Source organism: Daktulosphaira vitifoliae, unplaced genomic scaffold (assembly GCF_025091365.1).
Source record: "Daktulosphaira vitifoliae isolate Bord-2020 unplaced genomic scaffold, ASM2509136v1 Scaffold_1, whole genome shotgun sequence".
Lineage (NCBI taxonomy): Eukaryota > Metazoa > Arthropoda > Insecta > Hemiptera > Phylloxeridae > Daktulosphaira > Daktulosphaira vitifoliae.
The window spans coordinates 16,344,634-16,363,146 of record NW_026099572.1 but is presented as its reverse complement, the minus strand read 5'-3'; the positions used below and the strand labels follow the sequence as shown (position 1 = coordinate 16,363,146).

The window sequence follows — 18,513 nt, the reverse complement described above, 5'->3', positions numbered from 1 at the left end:
ATATTTTTACTAATCTACAATTTGATAATTATCAAATAATATTTTCTTATCATTGATAGGTCACGATTATCAAATTAGTGAAAATTAACTGTAAGAATTGTATTATGTCTTCGTCTATGACGTGATTTAATAATTTTGAACATTTTCTATTATAACAAAAGTATTATTACAAAAATACCTACTTATAATTCGTTTATTTCTATGATTATCTAGATGATTAAGTTTTTATTTTATTTTTTCGTACTATATTTATCCAGTGAGAAAAGTAAGTAGCTAGCCAAAGTAACTAGCCAAGTTTTTTTTAATTTTCGCATAAATTATTTTTATTAAAAATATTATTAATGTAAATATTGAACTTATAGTTTTCAAAATTTTATCTGTTTTGTAGAATTATGATAAAGTAATATGCTTAATGTAATTAATATACAAAGGAGGTTATTGTACTTTCACCATAATCAAACAATAGTGAAAATTGTTATAAGATGTATTGGACTTTTCATATGCATGGAGGTCCAAGACGTGTAAATCATGCTGCTGTCGCAATTGACTCTAGTATATTCACATTTGGTGGATACTGTAGCGGAGCAGATTATAAAAACTTTAAACCTATTGATATACATGTACTAGATACTAGTAAGTACAAGTAACAACCTAACAGCGGTAGATTTATTAAATAACAATTTGTTTTAGTTAAATTAAAATGGTGGAAATTAGAACTTCAAGATCATGAATGTGAAAATACTCCATTTCAAAGATATGGCCATACAGCTGTAGCATACAATAACAATGTATTCTTGTGGGGTGGCCGAAACGATAAAGAAACATGCAATACATTATATTGTTTTGATACCCGTAAGTAATCAAAAATATGTATAGAAATAATCATAACTGTTACAAAGTTAATTTTAGCTTAAATGCGAAGCTGAGAAGGTATTAATTTTACCATGATGTGTTTAATTTTTTTTGTGTCTGTCACTACTTTTTCTCAGCTCTCACTGGACCGATTTCTTTCAACAATACGTCAAAAGATCACAAATCGTATCTAGTTGAAGACATTACCCTTAAAAATTTAAAAATTTTCCCTCGTTCCCCGCAAATGGGGGAAATATCCAAAAAAATTANAAAAAAAATACCCTCGTTCCCCGCAAATGGGGAAAATATTCAAAAAAATTACAAATTTATAATTCGGTAAATTTTTTCATTTTTTTCTTAAAACTTCCATAACTTTTTCAAAAATCAACAAATCAACATAATTTTTTTTTATACTAAAACCTTTGATATTTCCCTTTCATTTTTTTTTAAATTTAACACTTAACCTGCTCACTGGGGGGGATTTAAAATAGCAACTTTTTTACAAAAACTTACTTTTTCAACTTAATTTTTGAAAATGTTCCAGAAATACTGCGTCTTTTAAACATATATCAAACTAAAGCTTATTTTATGTACTGTAAAATGAAAAAAAAATATTTGTCCCGACACTTTATCTTCTACATGCAAACGACTGCTGTAGTTAAAAAAACGCTATTTTTGTATTAAAATTTTCTATTTTCGATTTTAAACTTTCAAGTTAAAAATGCTATAACTTTTCAAAAAATGTATGTATCAGCACAAATTTTTTTTTCTAAATACATTATAAGTACATCAGGTTCAAATCCGTCTGTGGGCAAGAAAATTTAGCATTTTTTTTTAGTTAGAATAAAATTTTCAAATAATTTGATATTTATCTCATTTAGATTCAATAACTTCAATATCTAAGATTCCATCACTATAGTCTCCCCTCGTGAGAAGAAATTTATATTCATGTTAATATTATTTTACTATGTAGTTTTTTTTGTGTCTACGATTTATTTTGCTAACCCTCACTTGACCAACTTTTTTCAACGATACGTCAAATTATTACAATTCGTATTTAGTTTAAGTTATTACTCTTAACAATCGAAAAAATATTCCTTATTCAAATAAAAAGAAGCTTCAATGAAGAAGTTCAATGAAGGGATGTTTTCACTGGAGTATGTGACCAGCAAAGAGCAGTTAGCTGACATCTTGACCAAGCCAATACCACAAACAAGATTTCAAAAACTCAGAGAAATGTTAGGAATTAGATATATAGATTTATAATTTTTTATTTAACTATGTACGGGTGTATTGTTTAAGGGGAAGTGTTGATATTATTAAACAACACACTGAGTACAGTAATATTATTTAATATAACAGTTTAATGTATTTTTACTTATGTTAGTATAGTACAAGGTCAAAGGGACACATTCCTTTTACGATTATGTTGTTTTACTCTAAGCAGCCTATTGTATACATGTTTACAGTTTAGTCGTAGTTTCGCTGTCTATCGTGTAAAGTGACCCGTTGCCGTTGTACATCTCTTATATTATATGTTTTGATATTTTATATTAAATACTATTATATTACGAATAATTTCTAAATCTTTTAATTACATAACCTATTCCATTCAACAATTAATACTACAAAACAAAACATAATTATTATTATTATTTTAGAGGAAGTTAGTGATCAATGATTAATCAATTTCTTTGTATTTAAATTTGATGTTAATATTGAATGACTAAACAGTATTAGTTCGTTTTTTTTTTTTTTTTTTGCAGATGTATTAAAATGGTCTATACCAGTAACATTTGGAAATAAGCCAGTACCTAGAGATGGTCATTCTGCTTGTATAATTAATTATTGTATGTATATTTATGGTGGCTTTCAAGAAAGCCAATTCTCTCAGGACTTATGTATGTTTGATTTCCGTTCTATGACATGGCACAAAATCAGAACAGAGGTTATTTAAACAAAAAATTCTACATTTTTTCATAGTTTTAAAAATTGTAATTTTAGGGAACTCCACCATCACTTAGAGATTTTCATACTGCTACTGCAATTGATAACAAAATGTATGTTTTTGGAGGTCGTGGGGATGTGCATGCACCCAGAATAACTGACAGAGAAGTTTACTGTTCAGAAATTTATTACTTCGACACTACAACGCATACTTGGATACGACCTAATGTGTACAGCAATAAACCTCCTGGTAGACGTAGTCATTCTGCTTGTATGTTACATAAATTTATTATAAAAATATAAACAACCTCATTTTTATACAACTTATTATAGTTTATCATAACGGATTTTTATACATATTTGGAGGCTTCAATAGAAATATGAATCTTCATTTCCAAGATATAAATCGTTATGATCCTACTAGTTCTACTTGGATGACCATTACACCAAAAGGTGTATCACCATGTGCTAGACGAAGACAAATTTGTTTAGTAATTGAAAATAGAGTATTTATATCTGGTGGAACTAGTCCCATACCACCAAAACCTCCTATTCCTTTGAGACAAATGGATTATGATCTAACCGAACAACTTTTCAACCAACTAAAAGATCACGATGACCTTCATATTTTAGATCTCAGTAAATGATTATTTTAATCAATAAAAAATTTTTTTTGACTAATTGTTTTTTCATTTAGATCCCAGTTTAAAAGATATGTGTCTAGTTAAAGTATGGGAAAAACTTGAAGAAGAGGAAATTAACTTTGATGATCTTGACATACCAAAAACACTAAAGTGAGAGAGTAATTTATAAAAATCAATAATTTATTTATTTTTAAAAAATCTAATATTTTAGAAATGATTTAGCTGCAGTTGATCCTTTTGAAGTGATTGACACAGGTGTTGTAGATTCTTCTTCTCCGTCTTATGAAATACATTTTCCTCCTCTGCCTTTGCCTGAGCAATTGGTTGATCTTCCGCCTAATCCATTTGAATAGTTCTTATTTATAAATTTTGTATTTTCAGTTATAAAAATATATATATATATATTTTAAAAAATGTTTAATTATTAATGTTGATATATTAGCATAAAAAATCATTTTGTAACAAGAGTGAACACATATGTTTAATTATATTAATTTTTTAACACATTAATTTAAAAATGGTCAATAATTGATTTAATTTAACACATAAAAATTAATTTATTACTTTGTAATAGATCAAAATACCAATAGATGTATTTTCAATAACTATAATTATAAATATTTTATAAGCATTCATTTTTAAAAATAATCATGTATGTTAATAATTGTAATTTATATATATGTTATAAAATAAATAAAAAATATTATGTAGTCCAATGAGTTCTATGTCTAACATATTTTAAAATAATAAAAGGATAATTAAGAAACTAAATATCACCCTATATATGCTAACTTAACTATCAGTAGTAAGCAATCAAAAATAACTACTAGCATTCACTGTATGGAGATAAATAAAAAATGAATACTTTTTTAAGATATGCTTTCAATAATCACTGATATTTCAATATAAAATGTGTAACACAAATATATATTATGTTTGAAATGAAAAGACAGGATAACTGAACTTTTTTGTTTATGAATTAAATAATGACAGTAAATAAAAAAAGAAATTAAATAAATATTTTTTTTAATTTTTAGTACTTACATGAGTTATATTAATAATTAAAAAATGGTATCATAGTATTACAATTAAAGTTTTCAGTCATTTTAAACTATAACAATAAAAAACTTAGCATGACTAATATCAATTAATAATTATTATATAGAACAAATATTTTAAACCTTAACTTTATTTACAAGTCTAAAATTAATTAAATTAAGTTAAAATAAAAACACTATTGAATAAATATAACAATAAAGATATAAAATATAATTGTTTTCAATATTATAAATAGTAATTTAAAAATTATCTATTTTTTAAATAAATATTAATTTTCAAGTGTTTATACATAAATTATCTAAATCACTCATGTTTATCATATTGGGTCTAAAACACCAAATGAATTATTTTTCTTAATAATGCATAAATAAGCACTGAAAATTAACATAGTGGATCCTATTAAAGACATAATTAACCACACATAAGGTATAACATTTGGTATTGTATTTGTAACTATAATTAGTTCATCAGATATATTTTTTGACATATGGAATGATTCGGTGAACCAGAATACAGGAAGAAAGAGATCTGTCAAATTCTTCATAATACTAAGAAAAATATAAGAAAATAAAATATATCTCTTTCGTGTTAATATCAAATAATGAGACTTACTGTAAGTCTTTTATTGGCTGTGTATGAACATTAAATTGAAGTCTTGCATCAACATGAAGTGGTATTGAATAGTCCTAAGTTTTCAAATAATGTTAATAGGATGATAAAAAAAAATTAATTTAAACTTACTTTTTGTAGAATGATTTTAAACTCGTGTGAAGATTTATTAGGCTGCATTCCTATTACTTTTTCACCATAAAAATTATCTGCTAGGTAAAAGTGTGGATATGATACAAACAATGGAAGAGAATTTCCATCACATAAATTTAAAGACCGTACACCTGGTGGTTGGCATTTAGGTGTTGTACAATAACATGAATTATTAAAAACATCTTGACCTCCAGCAAATATTACTCCTTTAATATCATTTACCAATATATAATCAGTATTGGTTAAGGTAATAGCACTAAAAAATTGTAACTATGTAATTATTATCATAAAATAAATATTCTAAATAATACAACAATCCATGGAAACTTTAAAACACAATCATGTTCCATAATTATAATAGCGATGAATAGTTATTTATCTAGACATTTAGAGTAGTCTACAATAAGTGGTCTGTATGGCTAGATTGGGAATGCATCTTACCTTGGTTTCATATATCAAGGTTTGTTTCCGCACTGCTGAGCTGTACAGCTTTTCCCATCTTCTCTCACACAACAATTAAATTGAGAGGAAATTAAAATAGAAATAAAAAAGTATATTCAATACCTGCACATGTTTGGAATGTAAAGTGATATATTTGGCTGAGCAGCCATATGTTCTGGCCATAAATCACCAGCTGACCCATAGCCATAACTACAGTCTTTGTTGAAAATGTTTAATTTAGATTCATAATTCACTGAATGTATTATACCAACTTTCTCTATATCATTTTGACCAGTATACATATTAACCAAACCATCTGCTGTTGTACTCATGTTCATCTAAATAGAATATAAATACTATATTTATAAAATATACTTTTTAAAAGTATTAGCATTGAATATTTATTATTAGAAACATATTTATGAAGATTGAGATCCTTCAAAAATTCGTGACTACATACTTTTTGGTACTTTGGAGCAAAGTTATAGCTGAAACTAATTTTCAGAGAGCATAATTATTGGATGGTAACTTATTTGAGAGAGTGGCTAAATGAAATTTTTTTCCCTCTAAAAATAATTTTATAAAACAATACATCTAATTTTGCTAAATTTCTAGAGAGCGGAGTCTCCCCCAGAAGACACATAAGAATCCTTAGATCCATAAGAAGTCTTACATTTTCATATAATCAATACTCGTTAGCTACATATTGCATACAAAACCGATTGTAATATTTTATTTAAAACAATAAAACTAGGCAAGTACGAGTTTATTGTTTTGTATTAATAATAATAATAGACTTTATTTTTAGATCAAACGGATGACATAATTACAAAAATAATGTACTAAACGATGATTATTGACTCATGCAGAAATGCACAATAAAAATATTATATATTTTATAATTTTTGGATGAGTATTTCAGAAGTTATCAACAATTTAAAGTAATGACTGGAATTGAGTAAGGATTGAGTGCTGCTATTTTTATCAATAAACATTTTTTGGGTTCACTCCTCCTCTCAATCAGGTATAAAAATATTACTACTATATTCAGCAACGAGTAATCTTTCCACCTCCCAAGTATAAAAATTTAAATAACTTCTGAAATACTGGTCCAAAATTTGTTATTGACCAGACATTTTCTATTTTATAAGCTAGTTAAATAAGTATGTTTTCATTTAAAAAAATTAAGTTGACACCCATATAAGAAATAAGGGATGAACATAAAAAATATTTTATAACAAATAAATTTGAAAAAATTATTATTTTAAGAAAAATTTAGAGGCTAGTGTTAAAAGAATCATTTTGTTTATATATATATATATATATAATACATGGTAAATGTTAACACTATAGTAGGATTCGTGTTTGTATAAAAAAAATTCTGTAAATTTAATTTTTGAACTTTAAAAACATTTAGGTTGATCCTCTACTCTCCTTCATAATATAGCCTTGCATTATTATTAAATAATTTATCATTTATTTTCTTAAGCCTTTCCTCCCCAAAAATTTTTTTTAATAAACACACCAATTTAGTATATATAGTAAGTAACTAGTTTATTTACTAAACTTAATTAAGAAGCGAATTTATTTAGTAAAATATTATATTTATTTTGAAATATAAGAATTATTTATGAGTAATATTTTTTCTTACCCCATACAGCCAACCTGCTTTTTTTACTGGTAAATTAATAGGTATGAAATGTTTTAGTTTTGTAATTAAATCCAATATAGGATCATCATATCCATCAAACAACAATTCATTAACATTCTTTATAACATATGGTTGATTAATTTTCATAAATTTTAAATAGTAATTTGTAAGTACATAAACCCAATGTTTATTAATCTGTTTCAATTTCTCACCTAAAACCTATAAATAATGTTTAAGTATTGAAATAATAATAATATTAAAATAGACTTACACTCAGTACTATATTAATTGTAATAACTTTATCAGATAAACTACCATTGGATAGTGAAGGTTGAAAATGCCAACTTTTCATTTGCATATAAGTTATTGTAGAATTATCATTAAAAGTTTGATTGACTTTAACTCGATTTTCACTGAAATTATTAATTTAGTTTCCTTCAGATAATTAATTTTGTTTGTAACTTATAATTTTATAAAATAAAAATTAATTTACTTAATTTAATTTTTTTTTCTCAATTAATACTTAAATGACTTTAATATATTCAAAATTACTCACATAAAAACATAAGGTCCCAACTGTTGAAGAATTGGTTTTGATTTATTTTGCAAAGTATCTTCTGGGTTAGTCCAATTAAATAAATATACTTCCATTTCTAATGGCACAGGAATTTTTTCCCAAAATTTATAAGTTTGGGTGTTATTCTTTAACTCTAATCTCTACAAAAAAATGGTTTCCATTAAAATTAATATGAAATAAAAATGTGTATCTTTTACAATTTATTCATTTAAATTAATTAGCACCTGTATGTTATAGCTAATAGATATTTTAAATTATTTATTATATTATATAATAAATGTATTTATAATGAAAATTATACTATACATTAATTGACCTATAACTTATGCAGTCATTAAATAAGTTTATATGTCACAAATTTCTATTAAAATTAACAAAATTTCAGAAAACAAAAACTACTAATTGAAGGGCTTCTTACAACATTAGATAAATATTAAGTTATGCACATGGATGATAACATTCTTCGACACAGTTCAACAAATTTTTAACTTTTTTTCATTTATAACTAGTAGATAGATAATTAATGAAAAATATAATCATTTTATTAAAATGTACTAATTCAACACATGGTGGTTTGCTAAACAAGATTCTGTAACAGGTCTTAACCAAAATATTAAAAATATATTTAATGTTTTAAAAGAAATATAAGAAAATCCAAATTCATCTAAAGATTTGTTTATTGAATTTATGAAATAAAATATTAAAAACAATTAATCGTGTTAACCATTGATAGTGCATCCAAAATGGTTAAAAAATTAATTTTGTAAATTCAAACATTGTAAAATGAAAGATTTGAAGTCGATTGAAGTGTTTGTTGAATTAATTGAAGAATATATGCAAGTATTATCTAAACAGAATGACTTCAAAAAGATATATTTGAAGTTTATGACGGAATTCTTACTGAACTAAAAGATTTATTTGAAAAAATTTCTAAAATTTTGAGTTTTTGTATTACTTGTTGAACTATATACAAAAATGTGCAATTGATCTATCCCTTAAGTATGAAATCAATTTAAATGCTTCTGATTTTATTTTTGAAATAAAAGATTTTAAGTCCCAAGCATTATCTCTTTTACTAGAGTCGCAGTACCTTTAGACCTACTTCAATTAATTACAAAATTTTTTATATGTGCCGAGTATCCAAACGTAGAAATAGCTTTACACATATTTTTGACTTTGCCAATAATTGTTAAAAAAAAAAAATCATTCAGTATGTTAAAACTTATTAAAAGCTAATTGAGATCAACAACTGGAAAGATTGTTTATCTAATTTGGCTATTTTGTCAATCAAACATACTTTGGATACAAACGAACTCATTGAAGACTTTGCTAGGAAAAAAGCTAAAAAAATTTTAATTTGATAATATTTAAAATTAATACTAAATGTATTGTAAATGTTATGAATCTATACTTATTACGTACTAAATATTAATATGTTGCTTATAATTTTTTCTTTGTAGAATTTTATTTAAAAGTTACAGATTTAAATAAAATTATTAGCGTTAAAATGTAGTTATTTAAATAAAATAACAAATACTTATAAAATAATTATTAAAAGGTAAAAAAACATAATATTTATTGTAATTGAAACATTTTTTCAAGCTTAATTTATTATTATTATTTATATTTCTATACTGGCACATTTTAAAATTTTACCACAAGTACAATAATTAGTTGCTACAACCCTGCTCAGCTTGTAATCATTTTTGAATAATTTAAAACTAAAAATTTAACATAAAAACAATGAGATAAAGGTAATAAATAAAAATTCTGAAGAGCAAAGATGATTTTAGGTATGTAGAACCAATTAAGGGTTAACTTAACAGGTTTTGTTCAAAATGATTTTAATCATTACTTAAAAATAAAAACAATAAATTATTATTCTCAAGTTATTAATTCAATTTTCTACTATTTTTTTAGCATTGAATGTATAAATCTAATCTAGATTAAGTTAATTACATCTTTCATAATGTTGTCAAATATTTGTGGCCACAAACCAGTCATTATGATTCCAGTAAATAATAATATAATACCAAGAAGAGACAAAAACAATTTTCCCCAGAACCGCCAGCATTGTGAATCTTTATGTTCCTCTCGAGTTGCTATTAAACTCCTAAAAGTTCAATACAATAAATTCAATATATTTATATAAATAAATAAAAATTTAATAATTGATTTTATATTTAGAATTTAAATTAAAGAATATTAAAAAAAAAATAAGAGAAAGAAAACTAATAATAAAGTATATTTATCATTTTATTTTTATGCAGACTTTACTATTCCTAGAAGTTTTTATTAGATAGCATGCCACAAAAAATTTAAGATTTTTTTCGTTCATAATATTGAAAAAAATTTTAAGAAATCGATATGGAGGACATATATTTGAACTTCAGAACTAGACTAACGTAAGTCACATTCAGTTTATTTAAAAGTAAAAAAACAGAAAAATGTAACTTTTTGATTCACTACAGAAATTTAAATAAAAGTTAGTTTGCTAATATTATATACATTATCAAAAGTTAAGATTAATAAGATATCTTCACCTCATACTTGGCTACTTTCCCCCGTTTAACTTATGTACTTGTGTCTTGCATTTTGTGTGCACCTTATACTTAGGTGTTTCTCTCTTATCCTTTCTATAACAACAGTTCTTTGTTAATCTCAATAACAACAGGTGTTATGTAGCCGAGCATACTATGTCAACCAGCATTCACACACACTATATACATAGTATTTTATTCTTCATCTTTGTCGTACCAAAATATACATTTCAAGTACCTCGTACATGAAGAACTTGAAATCCAAGAGTACAAGTATCATTTTTTAAATATTGAAACAAACAATCAAGTTCAAAGTTTTCTTTTTTTTATACAACACTATGTAAAATTAATCTTTTTGGTGTACAAAGTACATATAAAAGTAAAACAACTCAATATTTTTCATTTTCTAATTTATGCACCAAAATGAATAAAAAACATTAAATTAAAAAAAAATAAAGATTCATTAAACTAGCTATAATAGTTTCTTCTAAAGAGTTTTGTAAAAAATTTAATAATATAGAATTTTTTAATTTATTTTGCCTCCTTTAAAAACTATTTTTTTTTTCAAGTTCTAGCACTATTCTTACAGATAGATGATGGCAAGGATCTAGAATTAAAGGAGAATATCATCCAAAGTTGTAACTTTCTAATAATTAGTCTATTTCAACTAATATATAAAATATTTTTTAAAAAATAGAATTATTTTATTAGTTTAAATAAAAATAAAAATTTTATTTCAATCCCATGAAACATAAAGATTTGGTTGATATATTTCTTTAATCCTAGACTAACAATATATGCCTATATATAGAAATAGAAACTTAAATAAATACTTATAAAAATAAAACATTTATAGTACATACAAAAAAATCATTATTATAAATAATGAAATTGGGCAAAATAATTAATTAAACAAAATTAATTTCAATTAATTGATAATATTGATTGAGTTCCATCAATATTTTAGTGTACGTATGCATAGCATTTTCATCCTTAAATTATTACAATACTTTAAATAACAATAAAAATACACTTACTGTAATTCTTCTTGGTCGTGATTCATAACTAATTGGTATAATTTTACCATTAGCTTTTTTATACTTAATTGAATTTTTACAAAGAACTTAATTTTTGGAAAGTATAAAAATAAGCATAGTATAAAGATCTGAAGAAAATTTTCACGTTAAAGATTTGAAAATATCATTAATTAACTTTAAATACTTGTTAATAAATCAAGGAATTCTAATAAATAACAAACTATTAATTAATAGTCACAAATAATAATTGACAGGTCTAAAATTTTATGTAAGACTAAATATATTATGGTAATGTAGCAAAGTCAACACAAAAATTTACCGTAAAAACTCATTGAAAATTAAAAAAATACAATGGACTAAAAGATTTTAACGACATGAAATGATTGCTATAAATTGATAAGTGATAATGTTGAAATATTAGTGCGATAACAAATAAAAAACATGTTACGTCACGCTGTATGGAACTAAATACGCTTATTACACATATATGTAGTATTTACATTAAACCATTGATGGAAACACAAATATATGCGTTTTGATGGCATGGTGAATAAAATTTAAGTTATTATATCGAAATATAATAAAAAGTATCATTTTCTGACAAAAAAACAACAATAAATATTATATTAATCTAAGATTGTTATATTCATAATAAACAATACGTTTCATTACTTTTCATTAATAAAATAGTATCGTATAGCCAAAAAACTATAGATTTGTGTGCCTTAAAAAAATACCAATTATGATTTTTTGATCTTGAATCTATTTATACATTGATTATGGTTATGACGCTTAAAAAATTAGAATTAAGGTTATTAAAACGTAGTAGATTTACTGAAATTTCTTTATTACTAAAATAAATAAATATTTATATTACGTAACTAATCAAGACATAAATTGTGTCATTGTGGTCGAAGTCCAATTCAGTGTAATGAGTAATGCATTGACTGATGAAAAATAGTTATTTCTATGTTAAAATTATTTTTTACGATAAACTGAACCTTCAGATATCATTTGTCGGCTAAGTAACAACTTTTTTTTATTTGATTTACAACAGAAAAATAGTAAATTGTCAGAAAAGTATTAAAACTTCGATATTCCACATAAACCGAAGAAGTTTTATCATAATCGTAGGATATAATGATAAAAGTGATTAATAGGAGACTTCAAAAAACCGTTTTTTTTATTAATGTAATTGGATGAAAAAAGCTAGGGCTAATCTAGACTATCGAGTGTTCTCCTATGGATTTATGAACCCCCATGTTAAAAATAAATATATGATGAAGATGAATTTTAGAAGGGGTAGTAAAAATATTATTCATACGTAACCCCCAACAACACCACTTTTCTGATTACTAGTCTAGTCCCCTATAGTATTAAAATATTTTGAAGTTTTATTCTTTAAATAATAAATATTTAAGTTAAAACATGAGTTAATAACAATCGATTGTTACCCATTTGTTTAAATAAATTATTACACTATACAGAGTAACTAATCATAATCTAAAAAAACTAGTTAGTATATATATCTAATTTTATTTTTTCTAATAAGTAAATAAAGTAAACACTATTATTTTAGCTAATTTCTAACACCTACCTATTCAACTTCTATTCAATTGAATAAGAGTTTCTAAAGACTTAACACTTATCATAGGTTGATGTTATAATTTTCATTTTAAAGCCTTATTTTGAATGAAATACTGTTTTTGATTTTAAAAAAATATGTATTAGTTTCTTTCAAATAGGAATGAAATATTAGTCACGTTATCTTAATAAGTAAAAGAAAATGTCTCTTCTTGGTAGAAATGACAACCCAATGCATTCAACAAGTTTTAGTAATTAAACCACAAACTACTTCAATACATACTGCCTTAGAGACGTAACATGTAAAAATACCAAATTAACAACATACTCTTTTACGTGTCAATATTTTACTTATAACATATTATTCAATGCAGCTGTGTGGCAAACAAGCACGTAGATATAGGTGGGCCTGGCCCCTTTAAATTTAATGTGACCCAGGGCCGGCTCCCCCAAATTTAAAATTCAATTATTTTTACGAATTATCAAAAACGTGCTAGGCCTTAATACATTGAAATTATTATTAATTTGTCATTACTATTGGGTAATACAGTTATTATTATGGCTGTATTTTCATTTTTATATTCATAGAAAATGTTATTTGAAAAAGATAACGTTCTAGACGTAATAATAAATGGAATAGCAGTTATTCCAAATGTGGTTGTAGGTAAATTTTTTTTAACTCTTGTCCAACAAATGATAACAAACTACCAAGTATCTGAATTGATTAGTATCTAGTTGATTACAAAATTCGATAGAGTAATACTCTATGAAAATTTGTTTGATAAATCTTTTCTTTAATTTGTTCTTTTTTTATAATTTAGTAGTTACAATAGGTATTTTATTTGTTTTTGTTAATTTGTTATTTGCGTGCTCTAAATAATAGTAATAACAATATGACTAAAAAAAGGCAGAAATTGTTTTTAATTTTAAATAAAATAAATTTTACATTGTTTATAATTTATATTTATTTTAAAAATTATTTATTACTTATTTGTTATTAGTATTTAGGTATAAATTATTTTTTCTTAATAGCTTAAAAGTTGAAAAATTAAATCAACTTATGTTCACATCATTATTTTATTATTTTTCACAATATGAAAAATTTATCCCGATAGTGAAGATGAAAGTATTTTTTTTTTTTTTTTAATTATAGGTACTATCCATTTTTTATAATACTGTAATAATTAGTATACTTTATACGAAAACAATTTGTTTTTAATCAACCAATGGTAAAATTTTGAACTTGTAACATTCATAGTATGGGATACTGTCTATGGAGGAGTGGAGAGAGCCCTCCCCCACAAGATTTTCATGGGAAACATTATGGAAAATGATACAAGTGCCCAAAATTGTTGGCACCTCCAATAAACATTTTTTCTGGCTACGTGCCTGATGGCAAAATATCCGAAATCAGTTTAACTTATACATGTTTTAAGCTACAACATTTTATAAAAAGATACATAGTATTTATGCGCATGTAATGACTAATATTTAATAGGTAATATCATTTTGGTGGCTTTAGAGCTACCAAAACTCGAGTTTTTGTGTTCTCGTAAAAAAAATAATTGTATACACTCACATTTTTTTCCAGGTTACAATATTAGATGACTGAAATATATCAAGCGAGTTAGGTTTTTTCAATTACCACCCACATATATGAACGTTGCTAATTAAAACATTTTCATAGTCTAAATAATTTATTTTTATTTAAAATTATTTTTTATCAAGCAAAATTTTATCCACCCGACTGAAAAATATTTTTATCAATACGATGTGAACGCAATTTTACTCATTTATATTAAGTGGCATAGGTATTTAATCAATTATTTTATTTACTTTAATATCTACGTATCGTTAACTATTGACACGTATGTCATCATGTGAAATATTTTATTTAATTACAAAGTCTTGTCGAATTAATTGAACTTATCATAAACTACTCTAATAAATTTAATCTATTTTTTAGATTTAATGATACTAATGATTTCGAATAATTTAACACTAATATAAAAAAAATACACATTTATTCATAACCACGTTAATCCATAGATCAAATTTTACAGTTGTGCAAATTTTTCGTACTAAGATCAGTGGAAAACTTAAGGAGAGGAGGGTGACTAGATCACTCCACAACATTAATATTTTTATTTTATTTAATATATAAGGAAAGACTCTTATGCGTATTTCAAATAAATTTTTTTCTATAGGACCTCCTCACCCATAAAAATATTGAAAATTCGTCATTGGTTACTATTGGAGCAAATCATTTGTAAAATCTAATTATGTTAAATTGCAATAAAAATTTCACAAATTTAATAGACATTAAGAGTTTAAAAATGAAAAAATGATCTTTTATTAATAAAAGACAAATTATTCGCAAAACATTACATTTTTGTTATTATTATAAAATTTTGAATTTTATGCTATAAATTGTTATGAAATTTATTATATGAATTATATGAATTTAGTATATTATTTATATGATATTTAATATTAATGTAAAGATATACAGTTAATTTATGAAGTTAAAATACTTTTAAATAAATTGATTTTAAATACCTCATAATTTATCACTTATTATTATTTATAAAGTAAAATATAATTGAAAATCAGGACCAAAATTTTCAATTTAAAATAAAATACGCTAAATATTCTAAGAGAAAAATTAAGTTACAATTACACTTTACCCTAAAACTAATTTTTTAGTTTTTTAATTTTACCGATTTTGTTGTTCTTTTACAATTTATTTTTTCATTAATTATTAAAAATCTGTAGTCGTTATATATGGGAAAAAATCGTCAAATTTTGCTCATCAACCCCTTCTTAGAAAAAAATTAGTCTCATCCCTAAGGGGTACACCAGTCTATTAATATGTATAAAAAATGTATGTTAAGGATGATAAAATTGCATAAATAAACAATAAAATTATTTATTTATCTACCCATGACAAAAATTATAAAAACATTTTATTAACAGTCTTACAGCCCAACCCGGAAAATATATAAAAAAACACTTAAGAAATAGTGAATACATTTATTTATTATAATATTTTGCATTATTAATTATTGACAAATAATTGTTTTATAACTTTGTTCTTACACAAATATTAGAAAAACTTTCACAGTTTAATGATAATGATTTCTAGTAAAAATTTTAGGGACAACACCAACTATCAACTGATGATCGATTAGTGAGAACCTGAAAATAGTTGCCATCATTTGTAGAAGGAAAATTAACGAAGAGTTTTTTGCACTCATATGAATATCTAGATCCGACAATATATTTTGTGAAGCAAAAATTCATCATAAATCTATGATAGTTAATAATACAATCATATGTACTGCTATTAAGTTTAAAGTCGCCGTTAGATCTTAATTCTTTAAAAGATAATGCTTTAATATTAATTGATGGAAAGTCACCACCTATATAGGAGGAAGTAAATAACTTTAAAAAATCAGAATTACTTAGGTTATATTCTTTTAAATCAAACAATACTTTATCATTTATATTAAAATGAGTTCGGACTGTATTTAAACCGGATATAACACAGATATATCCGTGTAAGCTATATTTGTCTATATCAATGTTATAAGACGGATGTACAATTGCATTGTTATCAGTTGATAGCATATAAAACTTGTTGTTTACAAATATATCACTACTACAACCAGAAAAAGCAGTTGTGAAAAATAATACATTTATAAATGTAGTAATATAATTCAAGGACTCCATAATGAAGAAAACCTTTTTTGCTGCTATGATTTAACTCCAAAAATACCTACAAGATAAAAACACATTGTTATATAAGTAACATGTAATTAACAAAAATTTAATTAATTGTATATTAGTAAGCTGTAAAGATATAAAATAGAGCAAAATTGATATCATTTATTCAGACATTTTTTTTAATTTTAATAACTAACAATCAAAGTTCTCATTAAAACTCGATTGAAATCATACTTATCTATCACGGTACTGAACCATATTTTATTTCTAACTATAAGCACAGAATATATTATCATAAGTCTGTGCTACAAGGATTTTTTTATTTAAGTATTCAAGTGTCCCAAAAATTATCATTAACTATTGTTAATTTATAGTCATTTATATTTGATTCATATCCTCTAATTGTATACTTTATGCGCCAAACTTAATTTAATTATCAATAAGTAGAAATCCTTATTTTTTTATTTGTTACAACTACGAATTCCTCTAAAATCCTTAAATATTTCAATTCAAAGTTCATTAAAAACGAGTTAAAAATTCTTTTTCGACATTAATTTAATAATTTTATTGTACGTGAACATTAATTTTAAGTAACTGTAAAATATTGACATAACCATTGGGAGGTGGAAGACATAGGCCGAATAAATATAAAAATACATTTCATTTATTTAATATAGAAAACAATTTGAGTCTCCTCGCCTATTGAAGGCAGGTGTATTTTATATTGACATTTTAACAAATGTCATATAAGCTTAGGACTATTTAAGAATAATTCACAAAATACTAATTTAATGCAATCTTTAATTTATTCACTATTTTAACTAAATAACCTCAAAGGCTATTATTATTTTTTTAAAGAAAAGGAGTTACTATAATCCCTTTTGTCTTTCTTATCTTCTTACGCTAATTCAGCTGATCATCAATTTTAAATTAAATTAAAAATAAATGTAAATAATGTCAAATTCAAGTTTTTATAAAATCATTACAATTGATATATAAATGTACGAAATAAATTTACAGTAAATAATCTACATTAACATACTTATAAATCAACTTTGAACTGTTCGAATTCGAAACGCAAATCAACAATAAAAAATATGTCAATATTGCTGGTTAAATATTGGAATCGCTNTAAAAAATATGTCAATATTGCTGGTTAAATATTGGAATCGCTCCAAAGGAAACTACATACAATTTTTATATACACATAAGGCCAATATTTGCCAACCCTAATGCAATAAAAATTTTGAAATGTCGTCAAAGGCTTCTTGACCTTCACTATAGTAGCACTTGGTTAAATATATTAATAATATTTAAATAAATTATATTACTTATATAAATTAAGTTAAGTTTTTAATATTATTCTTACCTTAAATTTGCTAACAAAACTCCGATAAAATTTAAAAAAACTAATTTTTTTCAAAAAAATTCTTTTATATTATAACGAATTATCTACAATAAAACATTGGGGTTTTTCATTCGTAATATCCAATTCTCTGAATGACGTTTGGGATTCATAGGAAATTGATAAAACATAGTTTTTTAAAACAAATAAATTTGTTCCTCCTATTCACCGCATTTTAGACTATTGAACTATTGATTTCGTTACTAATAATAACACTAGTTTACAACAAAATTGACCTATGACTTATGATAGTCATTTTTTATGTAAAATCGTCCGCTGAGTCCGAAA

The 18,513-nt window shown here is 24.2% G+C and overlaps 2 protein-coding genes and 1 long non-coding RNA gene across 7 annotated transcripts; 1 reads left to right on the top strand and 2 right to left on the bottom strand.

Annotated features, from left to right (window-relative positions):
* The first annotated feature begins 102 nt into the window (after positions 1-102).
* Positions 103-3,845, top strand: LOC126910478 (kelch domain-containing protein 3-like). The gene is made up of 8 exons (XM_050693088.1): positions 103-265; positions 389-633; positions 691-852; positions 2,619-2,800; positions 2,857-3,070; positions 3,133-3,438; positions 3,497-3,593; positions 3,655-3,845. The coding sequence occupies exons 2-8, from the start codon at positions 483-485 to the stop codon at positions 3,794-3,796; spliced, it is 1,254 nt and encodes a 417-aa protein (XP_050549045.1). The 5' UTR covers positions 103-265; positions 389-482; the 3' UTR covers positions 3,797-3,845.
* LOC126910467 (protein croquemort-like) lies at positions 3,690-14,854 on the bottom strand. 5 transcript variants are annotated; one of them, XM_050693060.1, is made up of 10 exons: positions 14,674-14,853; positions 9,893-10,046; positions 7,913-8,073; positions 7,628-7,769; positions 7,357-7,575; positions 5,829-6,043; positions 5,244-5,520; positions 5,115-5,188; positions 4,488-5,050; positions 3,690-3,779 (listed from the first exon to the last, which is right to left on the bottom strand). In XM_050693060.1, coding segments are annotated over exons 1-9 (1,476 nt in total). In that variant the 5' UTR covers positions 14,676-14,853; the 3' UTR covers positions 3,690-3,779; positions 4,488-4,818. The 5 variants fall into 5 exon arrangements, with proteins under 5 accessions (XP_050549017.1, XP_050549015.1, XP_050549016.1 ...); XM_050693058.1 differs by lacking the exon at positions 14,674-14,853 and adding an exon at positions 11,511-11,823; XM_050693059.1 differs by lacking the exon at positions 14,674-14,853 and adding an exon at positions 10,477-10,757.
* Positions 14,855-16,112: 1,258 nt separating this feature from the next.
* Positions 16,113-18,478, bottom strand: LOC126894498 (uncharacterized). The gene is made up of 2 exons (XR_007701430.1): positions 18,190-18,478; positions 16,113-16,872 (listed from the first exon to the last, which is right to left on the bottom strand). It is a non-coding gene; the product is annotated as an uncharacterized LOC126894498 (long non-coding RNA).
* Positions 18,479-18,513: the final 35 nt, after the last annotated feature.

Coding starts and splice junctions, on each gene's coding strand:
- LOC126910478 (XM_050693088.1), top strand. CDS start 483: ATGTATTGGACTTTTCATATGCATGGAGGTCCAAGACGTGTAAATCAT. Junction 3,071..3,132: donor TAGACGTAGTCATTCTGCTT/GTATGTTACATA, acceptor AACTTATTATAG/TTTATCATAACGGATTTTTA. Junction 3,594..3,654: donor GACATACCAAAAACACTAAA/GTGAGAGAGTAA, acceptor CTAATATTTTAG/AAATGATTTAGCTGCAGTTG.
- LOC126910467 (XM_050693058.1), bottom strand. CDS start 11,560: ATGGTAAAATTATACCAATTAGTTATGAATCACGACCAAGAAGAATTA. Junction 10,047..11,510: donor CACGACCAAGAAGAATTACA/GTAAGTGTATTT, acceptor TTGAACTTTTAG/GAGTTTAATAGCAACTCGAG. Junction 7,770..7,912: donor TTGGGACCTTATGTTTTTAT/GTGAGTAATTTT, acceptor TAATAATTTCAG/TGAAAATCGAGTTAAAGTCA.